The 27,456-nt window shown below is 34.4% G+C and overlaps 1 protein-coding gene across 1 annotated transcript in view; it reads right to left on the reverse strand.

The window, feature by feature from the left end:
- duox2.L (dual oxidase 2 L homeolog) overlaps positions 1 to 27,456 on the reverse strand; it is a 44,193-nt gene that overhangs the window by 11,117 nt on the left and 5,620 nt on the right. Inside the window, exons 3-26 of the mRNA XM_041586725.1 lie at positions 26,865 to 26,930; positions 26,192 to 26,269; positions 23,468 to 23,632; positions 22,753 to 22,940; positions 22,328 to 22,529; positions 19,600 to 19,766; positions 17,592 to 17,652; positions 17,044 to 17,140; positions 16,712 to 16,802; positions 15,970 to 16,072; positions 15,467 to 15,633; positions 14,794 to 14,957; positions 13,303 to 13,418; positions 11,739 to 11,876; positions 11,012 to 11,128; positions 9,109 to 9,311; positions 7,571 to 7,756; positions 6,524 to 6,740; positions 5,096 to 5,189; positions 4,615 to 4,787; positions 3,024 to 3,066; positions 1,806 to 1,889; positions 1,339 to 1,523; positions 279 to 509 (exon numbers count right to left, since the gene is read on the reverse strand). Of these exons, the coding sequence (XP_041442659.1) occupies positions 279 to 509; positions 1,339 to 1,523; positions 1,806 to 1,889; positions 3,024 to 3,066; positions 4,615 to 4,787; positions 5,096 to 5,189; positions 6,524 to 6,740; positions 7,571 to 7,756; positions 9,109 to 9,311; positions 11,012 to 11,128; positions 11,739 to 11,876; positions 13,303 to 13,418; positions 14,794 to 14,957; positions 15,467 to 15,633; positions 15,970 to 16,072; positions 16,712 to 16,802; positions 17,044 to 17,140; positions 17,592 to 17,652; positions 19,600 to 19,766; positions 22,328 to 22,529; positions 22,753 to 22,940; positions 23,468 to 23,632; positions 26,192 to 26,269; positions 26,865 to 26,913 (3,319 nt within the window). The 5' untranslated portion in view covers positions 26,914 to 26,930. The remainder of the gene's footprint in view (positions 1 to 278; positions 510 to 1,338; positions 1,524 to 1,805; positions 1,890 to 3,023; positions 3,067 to 4,614; positions 4,788 to 5,095; positions 5,190 to 6,523; positions 6,741 to 7,570; positions 7,757 to 9,108; positions 9,312 to 11,011; positions 11,129 to 11,738; positions 11,877 to 13,302; positions 13,419 to 14,793; positions 14,958 to 15,466; positions 15,634 to 15,969; positions 16,073 to 16,711; positions 16,803 to 17,043; positions 17,141 to 17,591; positions 17,653 to 19,599; positions 19,767 to 22,327; positions 22,530 to 22,752; positions 22,941 to 23,467; positions 23,633 to 26,191; positions 26,270 to 26,864; positions 26,931 to 27,456) is intronic.

Here is a 27,456-nt window from a genome sequence, read left to right on the forward strand (position 1 = left end):
CTTCTGAGCAATATTTTGAACATTGCTTCTGAGATAAAATGACACACGTAAAGAAAAAGTGCAAGCGGCAGACGGACATATGCACATTAAAAGTAAGATCGTGAGAGAGACACAAATTAAAAAACATACTTGATGGCATATGAGATAAGTAAGAGCAATAAGGAAAAGAAAAGGGGGGAAATCGTGTTTATATATAGCAGGCACTGAGGTTGTAGTCTACATCCTAATTAAAATGTACATAGAAACAGAAAATAAAAGCAATAGTTTAAGGAACCTACTTGACAGAACAAGGGCAGCTACTGCTATGAAACGGTGAAAGTCTACTGCAGCGTCAAATGGTATGTATCGGTTTAAGAAGGTCTCTCGGAGGAAGGTTATAAGGTTTCGACACATAGTCAGAAGCATGTAAGAAAACATGAATGAGATGCTAGCAGCTGAACCTCTTGAAATTATGAGTCCAATATATGTGGAATCAGCAATACCAGATGCAGGAGAAGCAAAGCCATAATCTGCAAAAATAATTAAAATGGTATGTTTATATAGGGCCCATATAGACAATGACATGAAATGGATACTCAAACTGCAGATAATAAACTGCAACCATTGTCACCCTTAGCCAGTCAACAGTCATGGTAGAACAACAGAGATTATTCATTTTATTTAAGGAAGGTTTTTGAGATATAAATTAGTTATTGGTAGGGATGCACAGAATCCAGGATTCAGTTTGGGATTCGGGCAGGATTCGGCCTTCTTTGGATTCGGCTGAATCCTCTGCCTGGCCAAACCAAATCCTAATTTGCATATGCAAATTAGGGGCAGGGAAAGATATTTTGTCTCAATATAAGGAAATAAAAAATGTTTTCCCTTTACCACATTTGGTTCGGTATTCACCCAAATCTTTCGCGAAAGATTCAGGGGTTCAGCCGAATTTGAAATTCAGTGCAATCAGTGCATCCCTAGTTATTGGTGTGTTTCCCCAGCTTAAAAAAATTTCTTTCAATTTCTTTCAGCCATGTTGTCAGTAGTGAATTGAAATTGTTGAGTCATGCTGGAATAACTAGTTAGAACAGTTGAAATCTATCAGGGCCAGATCACAATTAAATGAAGATTATTTGTGAAAGAACCACCACAGTATCGTGAGTTTTTCAATAATAGGAATGCTTCCCTTTAAGTTAACACAAAAGGCAATAACGTTACTTGAATTTAGTGTGACAGTCACTTAGGTTAGGTCTAACAAAAAGCATTGTTTCACAAAGTGAAAAATTGCATATCAACCTGAAAAAAATAAATAAATTGCATACAGCTTGAATACATAGTAATAAGTATATTTATACTTACAGTAAGCTCTTTCAACAAAAAGACCAGCTGATATACCAAAGAATATAACTAAACACACAATATGACGTCTGTAATTTTCAACTAGGCGCTTATACTGTTGAATTTTTTGGCGGATCTTGCTTGTTTCATATTTATCTCTTCTTGCTACAGTATATATATTTGACTGTTGTGTCTGAGATGTGTTCCTAATTGGAAGATATAAATACTTTTTTAATAAGTAACATTGTTTAATGAAAAATATGATCAAAACACAGCATTAGCTTGATTGAAGAATACTTTGTATATATTTTAATGCACTGCACAAATGGTGCATAGACCTTAACTTTGGTCTAGAATATTTATTCCCATGTGCTGAGAACAATTACAAACAGTTTTAGAATGCCTTTAACATCAAGCTGTTTTTATTATGAAAATGTGAATATAATAAATATTAATGAATATATAAAATCAGGTTTAGCGATTCTTACATTTTTCCAGTCCTCTTTCGAAGGGTTTGTTCTACTGAGCCCATGGTAAAAATATTGTTTCCATAATTATTTTGGTTTGTATTTCTAAATAGGAACAAAACATAACATTACAGAATAATTTTGTTCACAACTTGAGACATTCAACTTCTTAGTCTTAGCTTTTTATACTGTTGTACGTTTTTATCTATCAGTCGTAACAGCGAGGATAAGACATTTTTGGAATAGAAAATCAAATAAATTTGCAGTACTTCTATGTATACAAAAGATATTTAAACACATGGAATTTTTTATAGAAAAAAGCAGAGAGGAATTACACTAATGGTTTTCACTAATGGGAATTATAGTTTGGGAATGTTTTTAAATGTTCTATGTATTTAGCTTTTCTCCCTTTTATTTGTACTTTTCCCGCTTATGTAATGGCTAGAGTTGGTGGTTCTCTGAAAAAGAAGGTGACAAAATGTAAATGCAATGTTAATATCAGGAATCACTTGTTATCATCCACCTTCAACAAACAAGCTGATTTTCAAGCTGCATTTTTGTCCAGTATTCAACTTAATCAAGAACCATTTTTATCACCTCCTTTAACAAATATGCTGATACAATTAAAAGAATTATGAATAACAACCTACTAGGACATCATATTAAAAGTTTAATAATCTTTAATTGTGGCATATCCGATTATGTGCAAATGCAGCTTGCTGAAAACTCATAACTTATAATAAATTCCGACCACTCTATGAAAACTATTACCCTAAGCATATTTCTGTTGGGCAGTTTTAATGAACAAGTGTCTTTAATGTCTATTAATGAAAAAGAAATTGGAAGACTTATTATAAAGACAAAATGAAAATGAGTGGATCTATAAATGAATACATTCTACCTGGTCATACAAATGACTATAATTGCCAACCTTATATGACACATTGATCTCAGCTGGTCTTATATGAATAGCCCCTCTGATGTCTTAGGTTTTTTTTTAAAACATTTTCTAGGCATCTGCTTTAATCATGAAGATTTAAGAAATAAAGGTGTGCTCTAATCCTTTTATGGTCCCCTTGTGCAGTTAGTTTTGTATAGACCTCATAATGCCTTTATTTGGCCTATTTAACAGAATATTATTAATCTCTTGATTTTTTTTAATGTGCCAAAATGTGGAGTAAAATGATGGAAAAACACAGCAATGATGTAATACAAACAAATTTAGGAATGATGTATTACCTGTTAATAGAGACTGTATTTGTAATAGGTTTCTTGTTGACTCCTGTGAATAAATGATATTGTATGGTATTAGAAAAGTATGGTTTTCTAACATTACAAATTATGGGGCCCATTTACTAAGGGTCGAAGTGAATTCGAAGTGAATTTTCGAATTCAAAAACTTCGAATGCTGAAGTAATTTTTGGGTTCTTCGACCATCAAATAGGCCAAAATTTGGTTCGAATTGAAAAAACTTTGAATATTCGACCCTTCGAAAATCGAAGTACTCTTTAAAAAACTTCGACTTTGACACTTCGCCACCTTAAACCTGCCAAATTGCTATGTTAGCCTATGGGGACCTCCTAGAACCTATAAGCAGTATTTGGCTAAGTTTTTAGAAGTCAAAGTTTTTTTCTTGAAAATCGTTTGTTCGATCAAATCATTCGATTCGAACGATTTCTACGATCGATCAAATGATTTGTATTTGATCGAAAACAGCTAAATTCACTCAAAAAAAAAACTTTCTACAATTCGATGGTCGAATTTCGAAGTTTTACCACTTTGAAATTCGACCCTTAGTAAATGCCCCTTTGTCATTAGAAAGTGTGTATAACCCATTTCTGCAGAGCTTCTGATTTCATAACATGTTGTTTGTTATAGATAAATAAATTGAGTTTGTATGTAATCATTCTACAATCTACTATCTTTTACAGGTCAAACACCAGCTACAGAGCAGAAGAAGGGAGTATAACTGAGATAATCAATTTGAAAGCATAGGTCAGGGACAAAGTCTCTAGTGTTACAGACTTGAGCAACACAGTGATGAACAGCTACATTTTTAATTCTCACTTAGATGGATTGCAAAATATATCTGGTGCATGTTGGTTTCAGTGCATATGCTCCCATATTGCTTGATGGTTCTGGGCAATTCAGCATAAATATCAGCAAGATACTTGCCATCTATTAATTCTAAACTGAACTTTTTTATGCATAAAAGCTATCCCCTAATAGTTTATACCATGATAGCAAGGCAAAACCAATTGTAAAAAAAAAGATTAATATAATTAAAATATTAAAATTTATTTCTCATTATTTGTATAAAATAATAATTAGTAATAGTAGTAGTACATGTACATGTAATACATTACACCTATAACCGATACTGGAAATAGCTGTAATATTGTGTAAGGTGCATGACTTTCACTGTCATTTATTATTTTATTCTTTTAAAATTTGCATCCTTGTATTGCCATTACAAAGCAAGAAAATATTTGATTCAGGAAGGTGTTAATGTATGCAAGTCGCAGAACAAAATTTCTATTGCAATTTACATTTACACATTTAAAGGACTAGTAAGAGTTTCTTTATTGTACAACTAAATAATAAAGAGTAAAGTGACCCCCCCAGACTGAGAGCTCTTACAGGCATGTCCTTGTGCTATGCCTTATATCTAAATGTATTCATGTTCCATCATTTGTAATTGTTCTCATTCTTTCTGTAATGCAGTTTGTATCCCAACTCTAGTATATATATATATACTGCTGCTAGATACGTTGAAGCTTTAAATTATAATATTAAAGAAAAACAATAATTTAAAGCTCAAGATCCTTACCATCGAGATATAATTTTGTTTGGTTCAGAATATTCTTGTGATCCTTGAACAAACCGTAGAAATCTTCCCAGGCAAGTTCTTGTTTATTTGGAATGCCAGCCTCATTAAACATACTCTGAATTACATTTTCCATCTTCTCATTTGAAAGGAAGTTTGATACATTGCTGAAAGACCTGCAATTCCACATGTTATGTCATTTATTTTGAGTCTTGAAATCAAATGCACATGAGGCAATTAGACTGCTTGGTCTGTACTGACAAACTATTGGACATTTAATACTCTGATACTTTATTCAAGATAATAGCTCTAAAAATATCATACTAGAAAAAGTCCATTTGTTACTTAATGGTGCTTTTACATTTTTCATTACAAAATACAAACATTACTGAGTACTTGTTAAGATGGCAAAGTATAATACACCATTCATTTTTGCTTGGAGCTTAGTCTAAGATTAAGTCTAAGTATTGCAGTATGGACATACCTAAGCATTCTGGAAAACTCTTCCTTTGGCAGTATTCCATTTCCATTGACATCGTGCATAGAAAATATGAATTTAAGCTTATCTTCTGCACTACCTAATAATTATAACAGAAGCATTTTCCATGAAGTTACAAATACAATATAAAAAATTAGATAGCACAAGTTATTTTTAGGAATTACATACCAATAAAGACATATGAATTGAAAGGAAAGCACACTTAAAAAAAATACAAAAAATAAAATAAAAGCCACTTTAATAGCCAAATACGGATTTGCAATTATGGTTTTTGCTGTTGGCAAATTTAGGAATTAGTTTGATGAAACAAAATTCACATGCATACTCATCCCTTCACATTACAATGCATTATATCCTTGTCTGCTGAAACATGGGAAATTACAGCTTCACATAAATAAATCATAAAGTTGAGGCCCATAAATAAGCATACCTTTATGAATAATACAGGAAAAATGGCAGGAATTACTAGACAGGGTTATGCTGGTACCCTTGTTTTAGGCAGACAGATTTATACTTTATGATATTTAGTCAATTTTGTTTATTTAATGTTTCATTGTTAATATTTACTCTAGATTTTGCATTTTCCACTAGGTTCAGGAGGCTCTTCATACAGTGCTGAAGTCCTCTTTGACTTATGATTAGGGATGCACCGAATCCAGGATTAGGTTTCGGATTCGGCCGAATACTTCGGCCCGGCCAAACCGAATCCAAATCCTCATTTGCATATGCAAATTAGGAGTGGGGAGGGAAATCACGTAACTTTTTTTCACAAAACAGGAAATTAAATGTTTCCCCTTCCCACCCCTAATTTGCATATGCAAATTAGGGTTTGGATTCGGTTTGGTATTCAGCTGAATCTTTCACAAAGGATTCGGGGGTTTGGCCAAATCCAAAATAGTGGATTCGGTGCATCCCTACTTATGATACCAACCAAGATAAAATACAATTCTTTAAACCAAAATCATTATCATAAGCCCTTATAAGAGAGTAAAATAAGCAGGCAGAAATATAGTATATAGCAGTGCTATAAAACTTCAGTTGTGCCAAGGGTCAGAATTTTTCTGGCCTACATGGTAGAGAGCCGATACTGGAAACCATTGTTGACCACTCCCTGGTTTAGACCACACACACTTTAAGCCACACCCATGTTACCACAAGAACTTTTAAGACCAAGTCCATATTTATGGTGGTACAGAGTGGAGTGCTACTACTACCTGTTTGGTATCAGATGATTCTAGGTGTATGACCCAAAAACTGCCAAGGGCCCAAAAAAAGTATTCAAAACAAAAACCAATGGCACTACTGATGCAGTTGAACCAGTGTGGGTTGTTTATTAGCTCATGAAAAAATGGCAATGTTTGGGACCTAAAAGTAACTACCAGGTAACGCTGTAGTATTCAATAATACCCTTACCTTTTATTAATGAACACAGTATGAAACAGAACTCCTCAAATGACAAGTATCCATTTTGATCTTTGTCAGCCATGGAAAACATTGATTCAACAAAGTGGGCATTGGGATTTAGCCCTAAAGAATCAGCAAATTCCTCTCTTGAAAGCTCACACTGAAGTACATCTCTGAAGTTCTGGTTTTGCATGGTTCCTGCATGTTCCTTATTGATGTCAATTACCTAAATAATTATTACAGATTAGTGAGAACTGTGAAATCTATCAACCTTGTATACAAAACCTGTTATTTCCGTAGTGAACTTTAAGCATAATATTTTTTTCTGTTGTTTAACTGAAGGTTTTATAACACACAGAACAAAAGTACAACTGGGGAAAGGACTTGATTCAATCTGTTAAAACATTTTAATATTCAAGTTTGTATTAAATGAATATCTGTACTATATATAATGATCACTGTAATATCAGCCAATGATATTTGCAGTAGTTCCTCATAGAGACTCTATGACATCTTCTTCATCACTATTTCTTTATATAGAAGCTTAGTGGTGTAATGATTAGTCCTGGCACCAAATATTTCTGCAATTCTAGTTCGATAATGACCAGGGCACCATCTGGACTGAGTTTATATGTTCTGCCCATGGGTTTTGCAAGGGTCTTAGGGTTACATATAACAAATATACAGACCAGTTAAATGACCTGCATGAAATGAAGCTCTTTGTTTGTGTGTGCATGATAGGGGGCATACACTGTAATGCTGGCTTGGGTAGACACTAATGTGACTAATGTACATTCTCGTAGAAGGAGAAGATAGAAAGTACTTTCTATCTTCTCCTTCTAATTAACTGCATAAACTGACCCCTGTATAGGTCTAGAAAACAGTTTAGAGGTATATCACAGGTGTTCAATTTTTCTTTTGGACTAATGAACAATCTCTGTTTTATATGTTATATGAATAATCATATTAGTAATAATGGTACCACCAAATCAGTCAGCACTTTCCATAATACACATAAACACAGACCCTTTGCAATTTCAATATAATGTTTCTTACATGGGAAAGAGAATATCGAATAAAGGTCTCCAGCATCTGTTGTCTCTGCTTTTTAGTAAAAGATTCTTTTAGCAAGGCTGCTTCCTTCATATGGGAGAAAGTGGGCGATATACTGCTGCCTGCCAAAGATGCTTTGAGTTCTTCAATAAAGACATCTCTATCTCTTTGGTTGTTAAATTGGAGTACCTAGAATCGCGAAAGAAAAAAAAATAACAACATTATATTAAACTATATTTCTAAACTTTAATGCAATAACCCATAAAGGGCTAAAACATATACCCTATACCACCTCTAGTGTGCAACAGAGTAAAGCTCACCAGAGAAAAATTCACACACTCGGAGCATATTAGACACACTCAGAGCAAATGCAGACATAGTCTTCCTTTCCTGGATAAAAAGGTTTCCTTTCATAGGTTAAATAAAGGATGCAGAAAATAAAATAAAAAATGTAAATAAAAAGGTGTAGTCTTTTGCTAGGATAGAGTTTATAATAATTCTTAAAATATTATTAATCTAGTGGGACAGTTTGTTGACATAAGTTAGAGAGGTAGGTGCAAACATGAAGGATTGTGTAGATATTCATAGGTAGTACAGAAACTATTTCATTATGAACTCACCAAGTGAAGTCAAGAACAGAAATAGGGTAAGCTCAAATAACCCAGTGGATAAAAAGAAAATAGCCCAGCGGATAAAAAGAAAATAGCCCAGCGGATAAAAAGAAAATCTGATAGCAATGTGTTTTTTCCTGATAATTGTATTTCAGCAATTATGTAACTGTTACATGAAGAAACACAGCCGGAGTCAACAGTTTTCCCAATAAGTTATCTTAGAAATAACTTCACACACCCTACTGGTCTGTCCCCTGTGTCCACATTAAACAATATTCAAAAGGAGCATGCCTATTGATAATACAAGTATTGCAGCAATTTTAGTTTTTTGCTAGCCTCACTTAAACATCTTGCACATAGCCACACAGACAGACATTTACACAGTGATTACTATTATAATATTTGATTAAACATCAGTTTAATGTTCCTACCAACTTTTACAGATAGAGAATTAAGCAACAATGTACTCTTTGTACTGTTATCTAAATAGAATCTTGTACAGATACAGTGGGTTCGATGCAATTCAATGAGAAAAACCTATCACCTGATCCAGATTGCCCCATAAACTTCAATTATATTTTCATGAGATAACCAGGGATACATTTTACACATAGAAATGAAACTGTCTGGTGTATTTTAAAGGGTACATAGTATGTAGGTGACACAGCTAAAAATTTGTTATTTAACAGCATGACTAAATTGTTATCTAAATTAACCCAGTATCTAACAGTACATGCACAGAGCAATATGAGAAGAATTATTTCTCATGTTTTATCATGTGAAAATCTATTGAAGTCTATAGGGAAATCAGGAATTAAAGTAAGACATAATTAATTTTTCTCAGTGAATTTGATCTGGGCCTTAGTGCTTATTTATGGACTCTCCTACCATTATATACATCATTTGAGTTTCTGTAAAAGAAATACTTACTAAGTCGTACTCCTTAGGGATCTTAATAAGTGCTGTTCTGTTGCCATCACTGTTTGACAAGACAACTTTGACATTTGGATGCTTATGCAAGTTGACAACTTTGGGCTTTTTCTTGCTGTAATCTAAAACTTTGAGTATCTGATTTGGATGGAGCTGAACTATAACATCTTGACTAGGTTCTTTATAGCCACACCATTCAGAAGCTGTAAGCAAAGAAGAAAATATCCAGACAATGATTATAAATTGTACTGGACACCACGCTCACTTGCCTTTCACCGTGAGGACATTGAATCCTATTTCATAATACATTATGACAGAACAAGAAAGGTAAGCTTTAAGTAATTTATCATGCTTCCTTATTCATTAATTCCCATAGCTTTTCTGTACCACTCCCAAAAAAGTCTACTGTATATGGTTCTGTGAGGAAGTCACGTTTCCATAGCTAATTAAATCCAGAATTGCTTAATATATTAATATAATGTATTTTATGAAAGAAGAAATTGCAATGTCTATGTACAGTGTATAAAACAAAAACTTTTTATACTATTATTACAACACCTAGGGGCTGATTCACTAAGGGTCGAATATCGAGGGTTAATTAACCCTCAATATTCGACTAGGAATTAAAATCCTTCGACTTCGAATATCGAAGTCGAAGGATTTAGCGCAAATACTGCGATCTACGATCGAAGGATTATTCCTTCGATCGAACGATTAAATCCTTCGAATCGAACGATTCGAAGGATTTTAATCCAACGATCGTAGGAATATCCTTCGATCAAAAAAACTTAGGAAAGCCTATGGGGACCTTCCCCATAGGCTAACATTGACTTCGGTAGCTTTTAGCTGCCAAAGTAGGGGGTCGAAGTTTTTTTTAAAGAGACAGTACTTCGACTATCGAATGGTCGAATAGTCGAGCGATTTTTAGTTCGAATCCTTCGATTCGTAGTCGAAGGTCGAAGTAGCCCATTCGATGGTCGAAGTAGCCCAAAAAATACTTCGAAATTCGAAGTTTTTTTACTTCGAATCCTTCACTCGAATTTAGTGAATCGGCTAAATATTATTTTGCTGTAAATAGAGACGACTGAGAAGATTGCTTATTTTAAATAAGGATATTTTCTTTTAACCATGTTAACATTTGCTTACATGAGGAGAAGCTGACTTGTTGATATCCATGACATACTCCATAGACATAGTATTAAAATATATCTAGTGACCATATCTAATTTCTTTATTATATCAATTTCAAGGACGTTATGTCTGTATAGGTATACAGTGCAATGGCAGTTTCTACTCGTGTATAAAAAGAAATATATCAAGCAGTATTATTCAATAAAACAAGCTATTTACCTTTGGAAACAATCCAGTTAAGGTAAAATAAATACAAGTTAATTCTAAATAATAAATGTCATATATTTTTTTCATTATTTTGACATAAAATATAATTTGAGAGCTATTTTTGCTGTTTTTGTTTGATTATAAAGTATGTTTGGAAATGTCGTGGAACTGTATTTGTAGTATAGGTACGGTTATCCAGAATGCTTGGGACCTGGGGTTTTCTTTCCATAATTTGGATCTCCATTCCCTAAGTCTGCTAAAAAATCATGTAGACATTAAATAAACCCAATAGGCTGGGTTTTCTTCCAAAAAGGATTAATTGTATCTTAGTTGGAATCTAGTACATGGTACTGTTTTATTATTATTAAATTGGAGTCGATGGAAGCCTTTCCATAACTCAGAACTTTCTGGATAATGGGTTTCTAGAAAACAGATCCCATCCCTGTAATGGATTAAGTTCAATAATTTAGAAAAAAAAGAAACTGTTTGTAATACTACACTACTTTACTGTACAAGCCATACGTTATTCAGATGGAAGTGAAACATTTTACTTTAATAACATTACCTGGAAAACCTTCTGAGCCTGGCATAGATTTTTTATTAGTGTTAGTAATTTTTTTTTGGAATGCTCTGAATGTTCTTTTCTGTGACCTTGCAATCAGCCAAGCAATTAGGAAACTCACTAGAGAAATGGGGGAGAAATAAAAATATTACAGAATAGATGTTAATTTAACATGACTATGATTACCTTGAATACAATATAAGTTTTTGTAGGGGGGACTTATATGGTGCAAAAATAGAACTTTAGCTGATGTTTGCAAAATCGATATGATTTAATTAATCACGCATATTACCACAATAAATGCTTTGAAGAATACAAGGATATTGTGCTTTTTTCCAAATGACTTTAAGCAAAGAATGAGTATTAAAGTGTCATCACAAATAGATACTATATATGTTTATACTTTTTGTCTGATAGAATGAAGAGAAGGTAACAGAAAATAAAAGCAGCTGATATTCTAATACTGTTTATGATGGAACAAGAGATCCAAGAAAATCACGCATATTACCACAATAAATGCTTTGAAGAATACAAGGATATTATGCATTTTTCCAAATGACTTTAAGCAAAGAATGAGTATTAAAGTGTCATCACAAATAGATACTATATATGTTTATACTTTTTGTCTGATAGAATGAAGAGAAGGTAACAGAAAATAAAAGCAGCTGATATTCTAATACGGTTTATGATGGAACAAGAGATCCAAGAAAGTCGTGGAACATTTCCATACCTAGAGGCAAACAGCACAGAGCCGCAATGCTAATTCCAAAGCCAGCAGCACAACCCTCAAAGTAGTCTGTAACAGTTAGAGCCACACAGAGTTCTAAAACCGAGGAATTTAATTGATTGGGTTGTTGACACGGATCACCTGGCAAGAAAAGAAATTATATTTTCCTTAAATAAAACAAACAGAAGTTATACAAAGCAAAAACCAATCCTCTTGTTTGGCACTGACCTATGAAGATGATATAGTATTAATTGCACAATAAAAAGAGTTGAAATTTCTTGCTGTGTATACAGCTCTGATAAAACTACAACCTCCTAGTTAACAAATCATATTGCAGAAAGTGTTGCAAGAACTGTGTACATACACATTTTAATGAAGAGAGGGTAATTAAACATTGATATCATGAAAGTACATGTGTATAAAGTAAATAAAATAGGAAGTTAAATCATTTAGGTACATATGAATTTCACCTCCATATTCACTTACTTGTGAGATTCTGTCTATTTTTTTTTTCTCCTCACTTTCTTTGATTTTTTTTCTCTACATTCGACTAAGAGGACAACCCCTAATGGGTGTTTTTGGCAGAAAATACCACTGGTCCCTTAAAGTGATACTGACAAAAAAACGACTTTTTTAAAATATGTATGTACATTTTAAAGTTACCTATAGGTCATGTTGATAGTTTTTTGCTAAAAGGATTGTTTTTGTAAGTTATTGTAAGTTGAAGTTCCTAAACCTGACTGTTTTGCCAACCTGACTGTCCCATCTCAGCCTGTCAGTTAGAGATTCTAATGCTAACGGACTTCTGCTGGACAAATATGGCAGCCCCCTCATAAGCGATCACAGGGAGTCAGAAAGGTAATGTAAAAGCATTGGGCAAATACTTTATGGCAAAATTATAAGAGCATGCAAAGTCACTTCTATGGTATATGTAAAAAAAGGTTCATTTTCTGGTGTCAATATCTCTTTAAGGGTTTTAGTCAGAAATTACAATTCCATAGTAGTGAACAAAGCAGAAACATCTATTGATATTAAACATCTCTGAGGCCTATAAGTAAGTGCCCACTCATGCTTATGCATGCCTTAATAAAGTATTTTTAACTTTAATAATACTTGGGCTACTGCTTTACTTATAGTCTTTTCCCACTTTGAATTTGCCATATTTTGTAGCATATTCATATCTCTTGTGTATTATAATGCAGTATATCAGTAATATGCCAAAAGTTACCATGTCATTTAATACAATGATTACAGATATAATAGCACCCTAAATGAATGAACCCATACTGTACATAAGGTGCTTTACATGATTGTGCTTTTGTCTATAGGTCTCAGCAGCTATCATACAATCATACAATCATCGCTGGTGGGGATACATACGTTGCACAGCCACTTTCCGAAGTAGCAGCTTCATGCAGTGTATGTTTCACCACCAGCAATGTTCATGTTAGCCAATGGGAAGGAAACAAAGGACGTTTTGTCACCCACATCAGCAAAGTGTGGGTAGCAACACGTCCTGTGTGCCATTACCCTTAATGTCATACAGCATACAAACAAAAATTCTTACCTTCTTTCCAGATAAAGGCATTTTGTTGAACAGAATTACCAGCATTTGTGACTGCTAGGAGCACATCCTGGAGCTTTATGTTTCTAATGTTTTTTATGTCTTCCTCTGTAAATAAACTGCATACAACTCAACATGAATAAAAAAAACCATTCCCATAAAGATATTGAAAAATTACAAATAACATAATTATTATGTGCTTATCTTTAACATACAAAGGAAAGATCTTTTCTAAAAAAAAAGTTATACAAATAAAAGAAGAGATATTTTGTGTTCAAAAAGACCAACTGAAATTAAGTTGAAGTTTTTTTTTGGCCAAATAGGTCCATTTTCGATCAAATTGGTCCGTATCCGGCCGAATTTGAATCAAAGTTTTCCCTCAAAAAAGTCCTTCAATTGACTCTAGATGGGTTCTAGGAGGTCCCCCATGGGCTAAAATAGCAATTCGGCAGATTTTAGATGGCGAATGGTCGAAGTCGAATTTTTAAAGAGACAGTACATGATAAATTTCGATATTCGAATTTTCACATTTTTCTCAAATTCGAATCAGATTTTGGACTATTCCCTAGTCGAGGTACACAAAAATAGCACGAAATTCTAATTTTTTTAATTCGAAAATTCACCTTGACCATTGATAAATCTGCCCCTAAATGTAATATATATATAACCTAAAATGAACTTGAACTACAGTTTAGTTTAGTAAAATCTGACTACCTTAAAGGAGAAGGAAAGCTACAAAATGTATTGACAATAGATTAGCCACAATAGTGCAATCTAGAAGGCTATATTTTTTCTGTAGAATGCTTCACTAAACCTGAGCTTACAGCTCTAGAATCTCTCTCTTTGTTTAGGATAGCAGCTGCCATATTAGTTTGGTGTGACATAACGTCCTGCCTGATTCTCTCCCTGGTTGCTCATAGCTCTAGGCTCAGATTACAGCAGGGAGGGGAGGAGGGAGAAGAGAGAGAAGAGCAAACTGAGTCTAATACAGAAGACCAAGTAAACAAAATAGAAGGAAATAAATGAGGTGATTCTTTTGACAGAGGACTCAGAGTGGCATTACTCTGAGGGTTTGCTGGTGAATTTATATAGACCTTTATGATGAAACTAAGCTTACTTAGTTTTAACCTTTGCTTATCCTTTAAATAAAAATATGAATAACACAGACAGAAATTTTTAGTGTATTGTTTGTTACAAAACTGAAAAACTTTTATGTCTCAGTCAAATGTTTATGATTTTATGGGCACCAAATCATGGGAAATTAAATGTACCGTGTATTACACAAGACCTCTCAAGAATACACAGAGCAAGACATAAAAGTGGTTAAAGTTATACTGTTGCATTAAACTGCATTCATAAATCAAAACATTGTTTACTACAAAAGTGATCTCGTTTGTACATATTAACTAATCTTGTTTGCTGAATATACTTCATTTTTGAATGATCTCTCTATCCAACATGCTGGTTAATTTTGGGGGCTTTACAAAGACTTACTCATTTTTAACATTCTCAAACCAAAATCGATCCCCGTCCCTTAAACGATAAAATTGTTCCAGAATGATGTTGGATGAAAAGTTGCTTAGATTCTCATCCATCTCTGACAAGAGCCCTGGAATAAACTCCAGTTTTCCAATGTTATTTCCATATAGTGATGCAAGCTAGATAAAACAATTGGACATGAGAAGAGAGCATTGTTATTAAAATCATTTTCAAACATTAAAATTCACAGAATTGTATTACCTTTTGCTTCATTACATGGATTCATTCCTAGGAGATATGCAAATGGTACAAAATACATAAAAGCAATGAATGATTCAACAAACAATCTTTGATTGGCAGAAGATATTGTTATGGGTCTCAGGCTACAACAAAACAGTATCCATCACAGCCCCGGTGCTCAGTAATTCTATTAATTGTTCTGAAGACTTTGTTGTACTTCTTTACTGAAGTAATAGGAGAAAGAGAAAAGGCTCTAGCACTACCTGAGTAGTTAATTACACTGCTTGGGTGGACTCAATTTAAAGTCACATAGGGCTTCTGGCACTAATAAGCCTATGCTTCTTTTGGGTGTTTCATTTCTATTTAATATTGTATTAATATTATCTGATGCATTGCAAATTTACTTTTGCTTACATTGTTTTCATTAATGAAGTTAAACAATACTAACCTTTTTTCCAAGGTCTTTATCTTTCATATTCTCCCAGTCATGCAGAAGAGGACATTGGTAGTATTCACAAATCTTATTATAACTAGGTAAGCCTAGGTCTCTTGCACGCTGGATACTAGCAGCAAATAAATCTGTGCGGGAGTATTTTATTTGACCATAATAGAAATCTGTAATCATAAATACAACATACTTGTAATACCATTTTTTCAGCAGGGAGTTTAAGATGTTTTGACTCCAGCTATGTAGACCAGTGCTTGTGTCTGTGTGTGAACACTTCATGAATAATTAGGCCAACTGAACCCCAAGGTTGGAGTTCATAAATGGTGCACTATAATTCAGACTTCCTTGAATATTATTGATGAACAAGAAGATCCGCAGACACCACTTATATATGTTACCCAGCCACAAGAATGATATGCCACACTGGCATGCTTGCAGACACATTCAACTCTTGGCATCACTGGCAAGCCTGCTCTTCAAAAAACTTCAATAAACTGCCTTACCTGTTAAATCATTTGCTAAAACATTGTCTTCTTTTTCAGCTATTTGAGAAGCCATACCCATCAAGAGCTCATCTATACTGGATGAATTCTTCAAGTTCGGGTTCTAAAACATTAGAAAATGCAATTAAAAATATGTATCATTTAGCCATTTCTTAATTCCAGTAAAAAGCACGGCAAATGTACCTATTGAAGATCCTCTTAGTAGGAAATAATGTCAAGAAACTCTAGAAATCAAAATCTTGCCTAGGAAGGCTCCGCCACACTTCGAGCAACTTTGCTAACGTGAATTCGCAGTGAATATGCTTATTTATCAAAATGCAAAGTTATGTCTCGCCAGATGAACGCTGGCGAAGTTAAAGATGCAGTTACAGATGCTCAAAGAAAATGTGTATGTATTATTTTGTACACTACCCATATTGTTATTTTTTTATAAGTTAATCAAAAATAATATTATAAGAGATGTTATATGATAGGCTAATACTGTATAAACCAAATACTCTTCCAGAAAGGCCAATCATAAATGAATGATACATCCAGAAATACTAAGAAGATACTGTATTGACATAAACTGGAGAATGCATTACCGCTCAACTGCAATGAAACATTCTATATACATGTCATGATCATCATTGTGAAGTATGAAGTAATTTTTATTATTTTTAGACAGTTGAACCTCTCAGTAAATCATCGATTGTATCACTGTTTAAAACTGAAATCACTCTTTGTTATCTTAAATACCAACCTCTCTGTTCCAGTAGTTATTACACAGTCGGAGAGCGGGCCACACACTTTCATTAGATCCAGACACATTTTGAAAAACACAGTCTTTATTTCTGCATACAACAAAAGTTGGATTCATTTAACAAAGGAGAATTTTAAGAATTATTCCAACTCATTATACTGGCCGGAAACGGGTAATTCTTTGGAATCATTTGACAATAGAATATATTAAAGCAAGAACCATTCTAGTTTAAAGTTTGACTATGGGTAATGTGCTTTACCATTCATTTATAAACATGGGGTGGGGTATATTTTCCCTTTAATTTAGATTTTGAAAATAATTAATGGAATTACCTCATGTAAAAACCTGAAGGCATCATGGTATTTATTATTTGTGATAATAAAACCATAAATACTGGGGAGATACTTGGATCCGCATGCTGCTGGTAACCTGAAACAAATGAAAAATGCATTTTTATACACCGCAATAATACCACCACACTACTTCTTATCACGATTATAAACTTTGCAGTTTATTAGCTACAGTTTCGCTGATTTTTTTTTTACTTCTTGGGAACTATTAAACCCGAGAGAGGGTCAAAGCAGTCTATAGTTTAAATCGTATCAGCACCTACCCTGGCTAAGATTTAATCCAAGTGGGTAAACTTTATCTTATGAAGTATTCCATGAAAATTGTTATAGTTCTAATCACGCATAGCAACCATTCAGCAGGTAGCATTTACTGGTCCCCTCTTTAAAAGCAAACATCTTATTGCATTAGTGCACCTGGGTAAACTTTGTGCCTTTTATTGCATATGGAGAGACAGATCAAAAGGAAACTAAATAATTGCATTATAACAGTAAATATGTTTAGCAAAGAAGCTCTTTTGAATATCAATTACCTGAATATGCGGTCACGTTCCTTGACAGAAATGTAGGCAACCATTCATAAAAAACAATATTCTACAAAGATAAAAAACTTTCATTAGAAAGGAATGTGGATTGTTTTACAGTGCCCATTCTTATGTCATAGTCCTATATCAGTACAAACACAGCAAGTGAATTAGGGAGGTTGTTGATTAAAGTCTGCAGATGGTGTACAGTGGTGGTTGCATGTTGAGTATTTATATATAACTATATAGTAGACGGAAAAGTATTTGTCTGGCATTATTTCTGCTGGATTACCTGAGAGGTACTCGCCAAGGGCCAGTCATATGCAAGGGGCCCAGAAATGGTGTGCCATGAGAATCTTTTGGACAGGGTCACATTTAATGACTGAACATTGTCCACAATTGAAAATCTTAACATTGACTGGTCTGATTCTGCTCACAATGCGCTCAGAAAAAAGTCTCTTTGGAGGAGGTTCAACTTTGAGATTCTGTATTCGAGGAGTGATTTATTAAATAAGTATAATAAAAAATCAAATTGGTTCCCCATCTGTCTGTGGTATCTTAATCTGAGGCACCTTTATAAATCCTCACCCACAGTACTCAATTTCCATTGATAATGGGTATTAAAAAAAGAACTTGTCTATACTTCAGACTCATGTTTCTCTGGATAAAGTTCTGAATAATGGCTGTAGATTAATAACATGTAAAATGTTAAGCAATATCTTTGCATCCAGCATGATCTGTTCTGGCCTACCACTTCTTCCTTGCTTACAAACAATGGCAGGTACGTATGTTTAACCTGAACAAGAGTTGGTAGAGAAAACCTTTATATCAACAATGACCAAAAAAAGAGTTATTTCATTAGACAATACATAACCAGGGGCGATTTTGGGGCTGCTCCCTGAGGCCCCAGCCCAGATGCTGCCCTCCCGCGCCTTGCTTAAAAAGCAACGTCGGAGAGAGTCAAAGGGGGCAGCATCGCTAGTGCCTTGAGTGCAATAGCACTTTGTGCAATAGTGGAGCTGAAATTTCCGGGTTTAACCCCCAGAAATTCTGGATTTAAGTTACAAGAGGCAGCTTTTTGCCAGCCCTTGTAACCGCCCGCTTCTGCCATCTGAGGTAAGGTTCTCCCCTTGCCTCATGGCAGGAGCAGCCCTCTACATAATACAAAGAATGTGATTTAGTTATAATTTGTACCAAGTGGGGTAAACAATATGTAGGCCAGACTACGGAATGTTGAAAGAATTTATCCAAGAACACATTCTGGATATATCTTACCAAAACTAAATCAATATATCAAAACACTTTTTCTGATAAAAAAGTTGATTCTTTATTTGTAACAGGAATACAGAGACTCATGCTGGGGTGCAGAGGGGATAGCTCTTCCATGTTACTTAAAAACTAGACAACCAATAGGATAAAATTCTAACTTTTTACTATGAATAATTGTGTTTTTTTGGAATTTGCCTTTTTAGCATCTACCGTGCTTTTATTTTCCCTCCCCATTTACCCATTTGGTTAATTAATGGGTTTTATATCTTGTGCTTTGTCATTTCATTTAGCCTATAACTAAATGCTGCATACAGGAAACACATAAGGCAATGTTTGTTTGAAATAAAACACTATCTGTGGTATCTCTTGTGCCTGCTATTATCTTTTGTTGGTTGGATTACTTCCCAAAACTATAGTTATAGATAGGGCATAAGGCCCTCACTTCTGGTGCTACTGGTGAGCTATTTTATACTTTATATTCCAGCTGTATCCTGTCTAATAAGATAGAAGTGCATTGTGGAATGAGAACAGTGCCCCATTTAGTCTTAACTGAGCACTGCTTGACAGCGTATTAATATCATTGTTATAAAGTATAAAGCTTTTTGGTGATGTAATGCATTTCTCTTCTGTATTCATGTGAACTGAACCTTCTATGTAAATTCAGTTTGCATCGAAGCATGTAGTTGTTTGGAAACTTCACTATTTACGCCTGCATTCTAGCCTTTTTTGTAAAAGATCAGTGTGTTACCTGGTAAACAGCGATCACCCATTTCCTGGCATGTTGAAACAACACTTCATCTGACCACTCTGTATTTTTTTGAGCAAACTCTTTTGCCTTGTAATTGTGGTATCTGAACCAAAGTATGCCAAGAGCTTGAAGAAATGGACTTTCATTGGCCATAGCATTGCCAAAAGCTTAAAAAAAGAGAAAAAAAAAAGAAAGTTAATTTGACAAATGGCAGTAAAAGGATTCTGATAATGTATATGGATTGCATAACCATGTTCAACAAATAATTTTAAGTGACTCATATAGCAAAACGAAACAGAAAAAAAAACTTGATGTAGTATAATGTACAAGCTGTCTTTCCATTGCCTACAAGCTTTTTTAATAAGAATTAGGGATGTAGCGAACGTCGGAAAAAAATGTTCGCGAACATGTTCGCGAACTTCCGGAAAAAAATGCGAACGGTTCGCGAACGTCGCGAACCCCATAGACTTCAATGGGAAGGCGAATTTTAAAAGCTAGAAAAGACATTTCTGGCCAGAAAAATGATTTTAAAGTTGTTTAAAGGGTGCAACGACCTGGACAGTGGCATGCCAGAGGGGGATCAAGGGCAAAAATGTTTCTGAAAAATACATTGTTGACACAGCGCTGCGTTTTGTGCTGTAAAGGGCAGAAATCACACTACGTCACTCAGGTGATGTTTCTGGACACGGAATGTGAAAAAGCTCACACAGCTAGGTGGCCGTTGTTTGAAAATGAAGAACACACTGGGCAAACAAATTGAAACAATGCCTGCAAGGTCAACGTATACACTACAGCAGTGGATACGGAATATATTATTGCTGCTTGAAAAACGTCACTCAGGTGGTGTTTCTGGAGACGGTATTATTATTGATATTTAGACAGAATTTGAACAAGCTCACACAGCTAGGTGGCCGTTGTTTGAAAATGAAGAACACACTGGGCAAACAAATTGAAACAATGCCTGCAAGGTCAACGTATACACTACAGCAGTGGATACGGAATATATTATTGCTGCTTGAAAAACGTCACTCAGGTGGTGTTTCTGGAGACGGTATTATTATTGATATTTAGACAGAATGTGAACAAGCTCACACAGCTAGGTGGCAGTTGTTTGAAGAACACACTGGGCAAATAATGCCTGCAAGTGCACTACTATTGGTGCACTACTATGAAGAACAGCAAACAGCACTGGACACGTTAAAGAACAGTGAGATAAGTAAAATAAAAAAATATATATATATATTAAAAAACAAATTACTCTGGTTGGTGCTGAACTACTAGGAGCAGCACACCAATCCCACTCCCCAACACAGCTAGACTAATAGCACTGGGCTCTTATAGTAGCAAAGTAAAAAAACAAAAAAGCAAATAAAAGCAGTCCTTACAAGGACTATTGGGTTACAGGCAGCAGTCAGCAGATGAGAGATCAGCAGCAGTGCCCACAGCAGCTACATACAGAGCACTGCAGTAGAAGGTAGATTACTAGCCAGCAAATCTACCTAACCTAAAATGTCCCTCAAATCCCTGCAGAGTTCTGTCCCTACAATACAGAGCAGTATCAAGTAGATTACTAGCCAGCAAAGTTACTATCAACTGTCCCTCAAATCACTTACAGCTCTCTCCCTACACTAGCTCTTCCAAGCACACACAGGCAGAATGAAAAAACGCTGCAGGGCTTCAGTTTATATATGGAAGGGGAGTGGTCCAGGGGGTGTGGGGGTGGTCCAGGAGGGAGAGCTTCCTGATTGGCTGCCATGTATCTGCTGGTCTGGGGTGAGAGGTCAAAAATAAGCGGCAGCTAAGGCGAACCCAAATTGGCGAACGTCGCGCGACGTTCGCGAACATTCGGCGGACGCGAACACCCGATGTTCGCGTGAACTAGTTCGCGGGCGAACAGTCCGCGACATCCCTAATAAGAATGTTGTGACTCTTGAAGACTATCTCACTGAAATGCACAATGAAGCAATGAATTATCTTACAAGCATATTCACATTATTTGTTACTGATTATAAGAAGTAGCAGCCTGATAGAATGTATGTAAGTACTATAATTAAAAAGTGTCACATAAAATAATTACAGTTTATCTTATATGCCATCAGTGTGATATTGTTCTTGTTATAAGGAGTAAGAAATATGAACAAATATTGTTGAAAGTGTGCATTTAAATGAAAAAATGAGCTATAGTGTTGAGTCAACACATTCTTAGTAAATAAAAAAACAACTGGATAGATTGCACTTCTTAGAAATTACTATAATATATACTTGTTAATACTTTCAACTGAAGAGTGTTATGGTATATTGTATAAAATAATGTTGCCCACCAGACAAAAAAAAAAACCATTTTATTTTGGATATTTGTTTCCCTTTTCATATTAATGAGAGAATATACATTGAAAAATGATGGGGTTGTTAATTTTTTAAGAAAATGGTATGCAGTCGAATCTATTGCATTTTCAAGATAAATACAACCTACATTAATATATTTCGATAAAGACTGCTATCTTAAATGGTTCATAGATTTACATTTTAAACATTTACTTCTGTATTTGTTTGTTGCTGTAATTTCTATTCACATGATTTGTAGTGTTCTGTCCACCTGCTAACGATTTGGTAAGATAAAGATAAGATCGTAAGATAAGATAATGATATTTTGATATAGATCAAAACAAATAAATGTTCATGCAGGATGTCTATACAATCACACATAAACATGAATCCCAAAACTCACCATATAACCCATTATTGCCTGTTTCACCAGTGGAAGGATTTGGTACTTTTATCATTGGTAAATCACTTTTTGCATATCTAGGAAACTTTGCATCAGGCCCTGATGCCAGTTTTCCCCCAGAGAAGTCTCTTAAAGCATCACACCAAGAGTGAGAAGAACCGTATATGGCACTGCCATCAATCCACGCTGTTACAGAGTTCACCTGTAAAGAAATTGAAAATGTGGGTTTTCTGCACTGAAAAATAGAATTTGTATACAAACATATTAGTCCCACTGCCCCAGCTTGAATAGATCTAGTAAATTCTTATAATATTTTCTTAGAATTCAGTGTTGAATAAATGTACTAGTAGGACACAATTTTCTTAAACCAACAAAAAGAAATCATTTGTATGTAGTAGGTTAAATAAGAATAATGTTGTGCCTACATGTTCCCGTGGATTATTGGGGCTTCTTCCTGTGTCTGGATACCATTTACTTCTTTGGAAAGGTATTACCACTTTGCTTGTATTCTTGCCATCAAAAACCTCATCACCACCAGGAATCTGAATGTTTATGAATTCAGCTGGGCAGGCTGGCTTCCCTGTAAACACTACTTCTGAAAGCATGTGGTAGCCTGAAAACAAATGTCAACAGCATGATGGGATTCTGACATGGGAAAATGTTTTTTTTTTTTTTTTTACAAAAATGCATTAGATAATAGTTCTCCAGCAGAATTTTTCATTAAAATCCATTTTTCAAAACAACAATCAGATTTTTTATATTCAATGATGACATTTTAAATTTCCTAATTTCATAATGGACATGTTTCCGAGATTGCCACAGCCATTTGACTAGTGCTCTGATACATGTCAGTCACTCTTTACTGCTGCACTGCATATATTATTACCAACATAGGAGCTCAGTATAGCATGGGATGGACACCCTCTAACGACTGTGTGTGTCTTTGTTCAGACAATTGCTTACAATTTTCAGAATTTCGAAATTACAGGGAGCCATTACATACAATACCAAATGTAGACTGGTATATTGCTGTTATAGTAAACCCTTAAGATATATATAAGATATATATATATAAATAAAATATATGACTTCTTGTCAACTTACTTTCATCTGTATCTAGTGCAATATATATCATCTTACCAAAAGATATGGCCAAAACTGTTAAGTTCCTAGAAGATGGAAGAGCTGATTTTCCTTTTGTCACCGCATTACTAATGCTACGTGGGTTTGGATACTCTGGTTCCTTTGGTACTTGATATACTCCATCAGTATAAAATGCAGGGATATATCGTAACAGTTTAGAACCTGATAAATAAACAAGAACATATGCTTCCTATTAATATCACAGCAAGGGGAACACATTTTCACTGTCTACAATACACTGAAAATATTTCATGTATTTGATAAAAACAAGGGTAGGAACCCTTAGCATCACAGGTTGCATAACTACAGTTCATAGTGACAAGTACAATAGGTCCTCTGCATTCAACCCATTATCAATATATTAAGGACATTTAAATATTTTGTGCCTTAAGCTACTAAATAATGCCCTCCCTTTAAACAGAACAGGGATTGTTTGTGCAAGGATGAAATTCAAAACCTCTAGTAGCCAATCCAATCTTATAACCTTTTTATATAAAATAGAGACATTGTAGTCATTTTTGAACACCGAGCTTTTCACACCTCAATATCTCCAAGGAACTTGAATCTATTTTACTAAAAAATGTAGCAACATGTTCCTTTAATCAAGTTTTCACCTCAGTTATTTTAACGTAGAATGCAGGCTGTTTTAAAAGGCAACATGATATTTTATCAACATATTTTTTGTTAAGACATCTAGGGGCAGATTTATCAAGGGTCGAAGTAGATTTGAGGGAAATTTCGAAATTCAAAGTAATTGTTTGGATACTTCGACCATCGAATAGGCTACTACGACTTCGGCTTCAATTCAAAGTAAAATCGTTCGACTATTCCACCAATCGATAATTGAAGTACTGTCTCTTTAAAAAAACTTTGACTTCAATACTTCACCAACTTAAACCTGCCGAATTGCTAAGTTAGCCTATGGGGACCTTCTAGAGCATTTTTCTACGTTTTTTGAAGTCGAAGTAAAATCGTTCAATCGATCACTGAAATCCTTTGAATCGTTCAATTCGAAGGATTTAATCGTTCGAACGAACAATTTTACTTCGATCTAAAATGGGCAAATTCAATGAAGAAAAAACTTCGACTTCGATATCCGAAGTCAAAGTAATTCAATTCGAATTTCTAAGTATTTTCAACTTCGAAATTCGACCCTTGATAAATCTGCCTCCTGATGTTTCCCTTATTTATTCACCACCCATGAATGTAGCAATCAGATCAGTACTGTGTGTTTTCACCCTTTTTGACCCTTCGTCTTGTTTCCTTATTTTTAGGCTTTATGACAAAAATGCAGTGTTGACAGTGTAAAGATGAGGAATGCAGTGAATCATTTATTACGTATTTTAACAACATTGTTTTCTAAATGTTTCTTTACAACTTAACTGTGTAATTACAAGGAATCTGCAGTGAATTGCTAACATACTTTTTATTCAGTTTATTCACCACACCGTTGGATTCTTATGTACAGTATATTTGTATGGAGCATTATAATTGTACCATTCCGTTTTTAGTAACTAGTAATAAACCAGTAGCAAATAATAGTGGTTCGGTCCATTACATTAAAGGGGTGGTTTAATTTTAAGTTAACTTTTAGTATGTTATAAAATGGCCAACTTCTCAATTGGCCTTCATTATTTTTTCATAGTTTTTTAAAATTATTTTCCTTCTTCATCTGACTCATTCCAACTTTTAAATGGGGGGGGGTCACTGACCCCATCTAAAAACAAAAGCTCTGTAAGGCTAAAAATATATTGTTATTGCTATTGTTTATTTCTTATCTTTCTTTTCAGGCCCTCTCCTATTCATATTCCAGTCTCTTATTCAAATCAATGCATCAATGCTAGGGTAATTTGGACCCTAGCAACCAGACTGCTGAAACTGCAAACTGGAGAGCAGCTGAATAAAAATCTAAATAAATCAAAAATCACAAATAATAAGAACTTAAAACCAATTGCAAATTATCTCACAATATCACTCTCTACATCATAGTAAAAGTCAACTCAATGGTGGACAACCCCCTTTAAACCATCCATACATTTTTGTGCTTTGAAAATCAAAATAGCTCAGTATAGTTGTTTTCTCCCAGAAGTTGGCATCGCTTACATCCCTTATCTATTATCATTTCAAGTAACAACAAATCTTTAAGGCATAGAACATTTTACAGTAAGAATATCAGAAAATAAAACTGGCAGGACTTTGGCAAACATAAGATGATTTATTGAAGCAACTAAAGATGGTTTAATAAATCACCTTATGTTTGCCTAAGCTCTACGAGTGCGGTATCAAGTTTCCTATGATTCCTATTGTCATATACTGCACCCATGCCTCTGTACAGCAAGTATTAATGTAAGCACCTGCACCATATGCCCTATGCAGAATGTAAATAAAAATTTACTGTACGGTACTGAAGCATTGCTTTTTGCTTGTGGTATTAGACTGTTTGAAGAGTAAACAACATCACCGTATGGTTTTGGAGCTTTTATTTATTTTTGGCATGTGATGTTGGATTTGAAATTTATATATACCTTGCAGCAAGTCTAATGGTGTCTAGTAATTCCTCCCATATAGATTCTGGAATAGATTTTGGCAAATTGTCTGTTAGATACTGATTTAAAAGGCAAGTATATTTTTGTGAACTGCTCTCTTATGAACTCCAAAGGAAATTATATACAATAGCAATCACATTTGTTAATAAAAAGAAGTTTTGGCATCTTTACTCACCTGGTGAACCGGTACTGTGATGTGCCAGATTATTGTACCATCCATCATAACGCTGTACCTCCCAATTAATATTCGCATCTATAAATACACATGTTCATATATCAATATATATAGCATGTAACAAAATACATTTTCAGTGTAAATCACAGTAGATCATGACTCGTTCCCACAACCACTGTAGGCCATTACCTTCTTAGCTCACATTGGGTTCTGGGTATTACAGTTTAGTATAAGCAAGAAGACTGTAGATTATCACTCATATAGATCAAAATCCATATCTAATGGCTAATGTTTAACCTGTACATCACTATGTGAAAGCATGTTCTGTACAATATAGTTATCAACATGTAGGAAATACAACTCTTCCATATGGTTAATTTATCCATAGGATTTTAACTCAGTTAACGGTGAGTTCTCATGTGTGTGCTTGTGTGCACTCATAAATTTTTTTAAACCAGTTAAGGTCTCACCTAGGCCTTAAATTAACAAACAACAATCTGCCCACTATATGATATCAATACATGTGTTATCACATAAAATATAAAATAATAGTGGAAACAATTTCATATAAACTATTGTTGAACTTTCTTTTACATTAGCCTGGAAATGAACATGGCCATAAAAAACTCAATGCCAAGTTACTCATTTGAAATTACATTTAAAATATACATACCTACAAAAATCCATCCCAAGGCCAATAAAATGCTCAGTTTCCAAATCATGTTATTGTAGCTGATGTCTAAAACAGATTACAGCAAACAATCAAAAGTGTTCCAAACAAATCACATCTTACAAACTAGAAGAATGCACATTGTAACTAATGTAAACAGAAGTAAGTGGTTTTATCAGAGATTAGCTGCAATAAAATTGTAATTACAGGTATCTTTCATAACTTTTCAGGTAGCATAAAAGGCTTCCCATAGAATGGCTCAATTCAGCTGCTATCCTGAAGATATGATTGTAGTTTGAAGATGATTTGCTATGAATTTTATAAGATGTTTTACACGAACATGATATATAGTTGTAAACATCACTAAGGGGTATATTTATCAAGGGTCGAATTTCAAATTTGAAACACTTCAAAATTCAAAAAGACCAAACGAAATTAAGTCAAAGTTTTTTTTGCCCGATTAGATCCGTTTTCGATCAAATAGGGTGAATCAAAGTAATAGCGCATTCGATCGAATTTTAATTGAAGTTTTTCCCAAAAAAACTTAGATTTTTCAAAGTCCACCAATTGATTCCAAATAGGTTCTAGGAGGTCC

The sequence above is a fragment of the Xenopus laevis genome, chromosome 3L (genome assembly GCF_017654675.1).
Source record: "Xenopus laevis strain J_2021 chromosome 3L, Xenopus_laevis_v10.1, whole genome shotgun sequence".
Lineage (NCBI taxonomy): Eukaryota > Metazoa > Chordata > Amphibia > Anura > Pipidae > Xenopus > Xenopus laevis.